This window comes from Pseudozyma flocculosa (assembly GCF_000417875.1).
Source record: "Pseudozyma flocculosa PF-1 unplaced genomic scaffold scaffold00026, whole genome shotgun sequence".
Classification (NCBI taxonomy): Eukaryota; Fungi; Basidiomycota; class Ustilaginomycetes; order Ustilaginales; family Ustilaginaceae; genus Pseudozyma; species Pseudozyma flocculosa.
The window spans coordinates 63,481-70,517 of NW_006920894.1; the positions used below are offsets into that span (position 1 = coordinate 63,481).

Consider the following 7,037-nt stretch of genomic DNA (forward strand, 5'->3'; position numbering starts at 1 on the left):
GGTGTCGTCGATGTCGGACGCGTACGGCGGTGCGGCGTCGCGCTCGGCGTCGCCCGTGGTGGAAAAGGGGAACACGCCGCTGCCGCCGCGGGCCAACCCGTTTGCGGCGTCCAACGGCGGTGCGGGCGGGCCCAAGGCGAACCCGTTTGCGCGAACCAAGGCGGCGACGGCGAGCAGCCGGGACGCGTCCAAGACGATGTCCAAGTCGACGTCGTTTTTCGAGCGCGTCGACGCGCACTCGAGCGCGGCGGCGACGGGGGCCGGAGGAGCGGGCGAGAAGAAGGCCAAGCAGGCGAGGCTCAACTTTGGGGCTGGCCACCGCGGCGTGGGCTCAGAGGGCAAAGGTAAGGGCAAGGCGCGCGAGGCGTTTGGCGAGACGCAGTACGACGACGACGAGAGCAGCGCCGGTGGCGCGGGGGGCGAGGAGAGCCTGATTGCGACGCTGCAAAAGGCCAGAGAGGACGAGGATGCGCTGCGGAGGCGCGGCGGGCTGGAAGAGACGATGCGGCCGGACGCCGATGTCGACGACGACGACGAGTCGATGGTGCCGCGCGACCGGGGCATCGACGCCGTCGAGACCGAGAGCCTGGCCGTCTAGCGGGTGCGAAGGGGACGTAGCAGACCCCCCACGCTCTGACCTGTCCCTGTCGCTGTGGATCAGTAGTAGTTGTGTCTTTCGGTTGTTCGTACAGCGCACCATGTGCGCGCCACCGAGTCAATCCGCCCTGTACCGGGACCATGTCAGGCAGAGTGCGGAGAGAGGTCGAGCTGGGAGGCGCCATCTGTCGTTGCTGTTCGGAGCCGATTCAGGCTCCACTTTGAGCGCCGTCGAGAAAAAAGTGATTTTTCGCCAGACGCCGACAGCAGGCAGGCCGGAAATTTCGCAGCGCCGCGCCGCGCCCGCAAGAAGAAAGCAGCCAGGGGCCCAAAGCAGGCAGGGCTGGGCAGACGAGGTGGAGCAACCCTTGCGGGTTCACCCACCTCGACACCACCACCAACATCATCGCTACTACCACCACCGACAACGCACAAGATGGCCAAACGAGTAAGTAGACGCAGTTCATCCTCGTATTGTTGGATACACGGCCCTCTTTGTTCGGTCAAGCTGACTTTCCACGACGACTCGTCCCCCTGCACCGCAGAGGAGAAAGACCCGCACCCACCTCAAGGACCCCAACCTGGGCCAGGACGCCACCACCGCCAGCGCACCAAAGAGCTTCATCATCAAGAGCGGAAATGTCGGTCGCTCCGTCAGCACACTCGTCCAGGATACCCGCAAGGTTATGGAACCCAACACCGCCTCCAAGCTCAGGGTGCGTCCTCGCGGCGCTGCCGTCCTTGCGTCTTGCCGCGCGCGCTCCTCGACTGACCCCTCCCCCGCACGCCTCTTTCCCCATTCCCTTTCCATCTCACCCCGCCTTGTGCGTCACGCCACGCCCCCGCAGGAGCGCAAGTCGAACCGCCTGCGCGACTTCCTCACCATGGCCGGTCCGCTCGGCGTGACGCACATGATGATCTTTGGCCAGACCGACGCCGGCACCAACCTGCGCATCGCCCGCTGCCCGCGCGGCCCCACGGTCACGTTCCGCGTCAACAAGTACGCCCTCGCCAAGGACGTACAGGCCTCGTCGCGCCGCCCAAAGCCCCCCAGCGCCAGCGATTTCCTCACCCCGCCTCTCCTCGTCCTCAACAACTTTGGCAGCCAGGAGAGGCACGTAAAGCTCCTCGTCGCCACCTTCCAGAACCTCTTTCCGCCCATCCAGGTGCACTCGGTGAGTAAGGGCCGGCGGTGGCAGTCGGCAGTCGGCAGTCGGCAGCCGTGGTCGCCTTGCTGATCCTCTCGTATTGGACCCTCGCTCTCGCCCCCCTCTTTCGACCTCGCCCCCCCTCCCCACCCCGCAGATGAAGCTGAGTCAGGCACGGAGGATTGTGCTGCTCAACTACAACGAGGCGACGCGCACCATCGACTGGCGCCACTACCTCATCTCGGTGCGGCCCGTGGGCGTGTCCAAGGCGGTGCGCCGCGTGATTGAAGGCACGACGCGCGCCTCTGCCGCCTCGCAGGGCTCGGTGTCGTCGAAGCGCAAGGGCCGGTCCCTGGTCAACCTGGCCGACGCCTCGGACATTGCCGACTACGTGCTGGGACGCACCGGCGGCTCGTCTGCGTCGAGCGACGCCGGCGGCGGCGGGTTCGAGACGGACGCGTCCGAGGCCGAGTCCGAGGCCGAGGACATGGCCGACCCGCGGATGAAGGTGGAGCTGCACGACGACTACGTCGGGCGGGGCAACGTGGCCAACAGCCAGCGCGCGGTGCGGCTGCGCGAGATTGGGCCGCGCATGGAGCTCAAGCTGATCAAGGTCGTCGAGGGCCTCAACGAGGGCGCGGTCCTGTACCACGACTACCTGTCCAAGTCGGCCCACGAGCAGGTCGAGCAGAGCCGCGAGCTCGAGGAGCGCAGGCGTCTCCAGCGCATGCGCAGGGAGGAGCAGGAGCGCAACGTCGAGCGGAAAAAGAGGCAGAGGGACGAGGCGAAGCGCGAGGCGAGGAGGTTGCAGAGGGAGAGGGACGGGTTGCCCCCCGACGACGAGGGCGACGGCGAGGGCGAGGGCGAGGATGGAGACGGGAAGGAGCCGGAGAGCGGGGCAGAGGAGGAGGACGAGTTCGAGTACGAGGACCGATTCGCACCCGGCGCCGCCGCCGCCGTCGACGAGGAAGGAGACGAAGACGAAGACGACGACGAGATGTTTGACGAAGGCGCCTCTGACGACGAGGAGGATGACGAGGACGAGGAGGAGGAGGGGGACGACGACGACAGCGACCTGGAGCCGATCCCGCTCGGAGACGTCCAGCACGACTACGACTCGGACGACCCCTTTGAAGAGTACGACGAGGGCGGCGACGACGACGAGGAGCTCTTCCAGCAACCCTCGGCGGCGGGCAAGAAGAGGAAGGTCGGCCCTCCCCCGCCGAGGGCGAAGGCCAAGGCCGGGGGAAAGGCAAAGGCAAAGGCAAAGGCGAGAAGATGACGACGCGGTCGCTCGTCCTTCCCCTCTCCTCTCCTTGCTCCACGTTCTCCTAGACAGCCTCGCATGCCATTCCACTCATATCCCCGCGTCCGTCGTCCGATCCCGTCTGTGTCTGTGTATGTGCCTTTGTCTGTGGATCCGTTCATCGCTTCGCATCCTGCCTGCCTGCCCAGCGTTGACGGTCAGCCAGCAGCGTCTCTCCGTCCGACGGAGCGACAAAAAAAAAAAAAAAAGGAACCCAAGGGAGGAAGAAAAAAGACCTTCCGAGCTGCCAGAATCGAACTGGCGACCTACGGTGCACTTTTTCGAGGAATCTCATAGGCTTCCAACCCTTACAAACCGGCGCTCTCCCAACTGAGCTAAGCTCGGCGTCGTTGTCGAAGTGCCAGAAAGTAAAATGTATATAATATTAAGTGCTACGAGTGGCGATGCGTCGGGCTGCGGCTGGGCCGGCGGCTGCGGCTGATTCACGGTGGCGCGGGCTCGACCCTGGGGCTGACTGGACGCATCGCGCGGGCGCCTGACTGATCCGTCCGTCCGTCCGTCCGTCCGCCCGTGCTCGCCCACCTGCCTGTGTGAGCTTTTGACTGGCCGCGCTGGATGGCAGGCTAGGCTAGGATGGCCTCGCCTCGCCTTGCCTTGCCTTGCCTTGCCTTGCCTGCTTGGTCTGCCGTACGGCCAGACGACGGTGCGTTGGGTCGTCGGGCTCAAAAGGGCGGCTGGGGTGGTCGGGAAACTCTCGCCCCTACCACTCGACCACCACCGCCTCGCCTCTTGTACCGTCGAGACGACCTCCGTAGCCCATCCATCCAGCACTATTGAGCCTATCTCCACCGTCACCATCCAATCTCCAGGCAAACGACAGAGACACTGAACAGGGCGCGCGTCACCATGTCGTCGCCCCCTCCCAAGCAGCAGAGCAGCGTGCCCCCCAAGGTGAGCCTCTTCGCGGTCGCCGTCGCAAGTCGGGATCCCGAGCCGCGGTAGAAGGAAAGGGGCGCTGATGAGGTCGCGGGTTTGGATCGCGTCGCCGTCATCGTCGCTGCCGATGCAGGCGCCCGGACACGACAGCAGGCCGCTCTACTCGCGCCTCGCCAGCACCTCGAAGAGGTTCATCGGTCGCGATCCCCAGCTGGCCCCGCTCGCCTTCGTGTGAGTCACCAGCGCGACCGTGCCGTGCCGTGCCGGTGAGAAGAAACAGGGACTGTTGAGCGGGATCACGGAAACTCATCCTGCCCCCTTGTTCGTCCTCGACAACGGCCGTGCAACCTCCGGCTCTACCACCTGCGACCAACACAGGAGTGAGTATGGCTTCCTCCGCAAGCTCTCGTGTTTCTCACTCGCTGGCTGCCGCCAAACGACCCACCACTGACCGAGCCCCCGAGTCCCCCTCTCCCGTCTCCTCCATCGTTCTGACCCACAAAACACCCCGCCTCCCAACAGCCTTTGGCACAGTCGCCGTCGCCGCCTATTGGTACAGCGCCAAGGTGCGCGGCACCGTGACCGAGGACCGCATGCAAAAGTCGGGCGGCGCCGACGTGCACGCTGCGGGCGCGGCTCCCACCCAGGCCCAGAGCCTGGGCGCGGGCACCAGGTCCGACTACGCGTCGCCCAAGACGACGCCCAACGACGGCACCCTGGGTCGCAAGATCAAGGAGCTCGCCGCCGACGACCGCGCCCAGAAGAACAGGGACCAGAAGGACAGGGTGCACGAGCTGCGCGACGAAGTGGGCGCCAAGAAGGACGAGTGGAAGGACGCCGCCAAGCAGAAGATCCAGGTCAGCCGCTGAGGGGCCGCACGGGCATCGCCGGGTATCGCCGCGGACCGAAGCGACGGTCCTGGAGCGTGCCGGTGAAAACGAGGAGCGGTGTTGCAGGGGCGACGCATCGTGAAAGGAAGCCAGCGACGTGGCCGAGGGAGGGAGAGAGGCGTCGCACCGATCCGTCGGCAGACAGTGTTGTTTGTACAGGGGCAGCCCGACAGTCCGTCCATCGACCGCAGACATAGGGCCACGAAAGCCACGTCATCACCGCGTGCTTCAGATCGATTCGCGTGCCTTGGTCTCTCTCCGCGCGTAGGCGAGGGCGCGCGCCTCGTCGTTGTTCCGTGCCAGAGTCGGCGGAGGGGCGCCGAGCAGGCTCCGTGTGCGGTCGGCGGTGTGCTGGGCCAGGTCCTCTGCGCGGTCTTCGACTTTCTGCACGGCTCGAACGCCCTCTTCCTTCCAGCTCGAGAGGAGGCTATGCTGCGGCGTCGCAGGGCGGGAAGGAGGGCCGCCAAACCCGCCACGTTGCGCACCCGCTGCGGCGGCCGCGGCCGACTGCTGCCCGAGCTCGGTCGAGAGCCCCGGTACGGCACCGCGCCAGCTGGTCTGGTCGAAGTAGTGGCATCCGTGGACGCCGAGTCCGAGCGTGGCGACCGAGGTCGAGAGGGCGAGGGCGAGTGGGCTGCGCGGGAGCAGCTTGAGGGTGGGGAGGGTGCGGAAGAGGAGAAAGGTGATGGACCAGGCGCTGACGACGCCGCTGCCGTTGAGGGCGTCGCCGTGGTCGATGATGTAGCCGCCCGTGGCAAAGAGGGCGGCGAAGCCGGCCAGCTGCCAAAAGGGCGGGACGGCGCGGAGCGTCGAGGCGGCCGTGGCGCGGCGCACGCTCTGCGCCTTTGCGTTGGCCACCAGGCGGGCGGCGAGCGACGACGAGCCGTGCGAAGAGGCGGCTTGCGCAGCCTTGGCGGCCTGCTGCTGGCGCTGCAGCTTGGCCGCCGCTTCGGCTGCCGCCTGCTCGGGCGATGCGAAGCCAAAGGGACTGGCGAGCGCGACTGGCAGGCCGAGCGATCCCAAGCGGGCGCAAACAGGCCAAAGGGATCGAGGCGACAGGTCAGAGGCGAGGCCACCGGCGCGGACCCTCAGCAATGATTCGACTCACACAGGGCGGCGAGCGAGTAGGCTGCCTTAGGATCCTTTGCCAGCGATCCAATTGACTGGACCGTCTCCTGGAGGCGACCGCGGCCGGCCGGCGCTGACGGCGTGATGCCGTCGTCGACGAGGCGCGCCTCTTGACCTAGCCTCGATTGCGAGTCTGTTGCCGCCATGTTTGCTAGGTGGCCTTCAGAGGGGCTGCGGTATTGAGCAGGCAGATATCGCGAGGAGAGGAAGGAAAGCAAGGGAAGAAAAGGCTCCCCAAGGGGAGTCCGAGGCAGGCAAGCAAGGGTCTTGGCAGGTCAAGGCCGGCCATCCTCCACATCGAATCGGTACGGATCGGGGTCACCCTCGATCGGGTCCGCCGCATTCCGGCTGGCAGGCCCGCCAGGCTTCGAGAAAACCGGCGTCGGCTTCGGAACCCGACCGCCGTACGTGGAATTATTGCCTCTCGCTGCTCTGGCGCCCTGCTGTCAGGCCAGGCCGGTCGGCCGCTGGACGCCGCGATCCCGAAGAGGTTTCAAGAGGCCCGAACCTAGCTTGGCTTGGCCGCCGCGCCTCGCTTGTCGCTCAACCCCAGGCAGGCAGGCAGGCAGGCAGTCAGCTCGATGGCCAGGCCAGGCCTGGCCTCGTACGTGCTGCTGGTGAGGACGGTTCCATGCTGCGAGCCAGCCAGCCGCTGCTTGCTCCGTCGAGGCGCGGGTCGACCCTCTCTTTCAAGCACTCGCCGCCGTTCGGTATCGATCCGCGTCGACCCTCGTTTGGCAGGCAGGCAGGCAGGCAGGCAGGCAGGCAGGCGTGTGATGCGATGGCATGCCAGGCAACGTCGAAGTGCACGTACAACTCGCAAGTCAACCGGCGTCGAGGTGTGAGGCAGAAGCCTGAGCGGACACGCCTGCCTGGTGGCCTGCCTGCCTGCCTTTCCGCCCGATCGCGGCGACCTGGAACTCCGCCGACGTCGAAGACAGGCCAGGCCCTGGCTGGATTTCGCGCGTAAGCTGGCCCGGTCAGCGACAGCCGGGCGGGCGCTTGAAGCCCAGTGGACCCCCTTTTTAGACCCGCCAGGCCAGGCCTGCCAGGCCCGGGGCGGTCTCTGGT

The 7,037-nt window shown here is 66.6% G+C and overlaps 4 protein-coding genes across 4 annotated transcripts in view; 3 read left to right on the forward strand and 1 right to left on the reverse strand.

The window, feature by feature from the left end:
• PFL1_06407 (uncharacterized protein) overlaps window positions 1-598 on the forward strand; it is a gene marked incomplete at both ends in the record, with an annotated part of 3,866 nt that extends 3,268 nt beyond the window's left edge. Inside the window, one exon of the mRNA XM_007883950.1 lies at window positions 68-598. Within this exon, the coding sequence (XP_007882141.1) occupies window positions 68-598 (531 nt within the window). The remainder of the gene's footprint in view (window positions 1-67) is intronic.
• A 435-nt stretch (window positions 599-1,033) lies between these two features.
• On the forward strand, window positions 1,034-3,027 carry PFL1_06409 (uncharacterized protein; the record flags this gene model as incomplete). The annotated part of the gene is made up of 4 exons (XM_007883951.1): window positions 1,034-1,045; window positions 1,143-1,313; window positions 1,446-1,772; window positions 1,903-3,027. The coding sequence occupies 4 exons, from the start codon at window positions 1,034-1,036 to the stop codon at window positions 3,025-3,027; spliced, it is 1,635 nt and encodes a 544-aa protein (XP_007882142.1).
• An 891-nt stretch (window positions 3,028-3,918) lies between these two features.
• Window positions 3,919-4,817, forward strand: PFL1_06410 (uncharacterized protein; the record flags this gene model as incomplete). The annotated part of the gene is made up of 4 exons (XM_007883952.1): window positions 3,919-3,963; window positions 4,082-4,179; window positions 4,327-4,358; window positions 4,471-4,817. 4 exons carry the CDS (start codon window positions 3,919-3,921, stop codon window positions 4,815-4,817), a joined length of 522 nt encoding a protein of 173 aa, XP_007882143.1.
• Window positions 4,818-5,066: 249 nt separating this feature from the next.
• PFL1_06411 (uncharacterized protein) lies at window positions 5,067-6,112 on the reverse strand (the record flags this gene model as incomplete). The annotated part of the gene is made up of 2 exons (XM_007883953.1): window positions 5,067-5,839; window positions 5,947-6,112. 2 exons carry the CDS (start codon window positions 6,110-6,112, stop codon window positions 5,067-5,069), a joined length of 939 nt encoding a protein of 312 aa, XP_007882144.1.
• Between the last annotated feature and the right edge of the window lie 925 nt (window positions 6,113-7,037).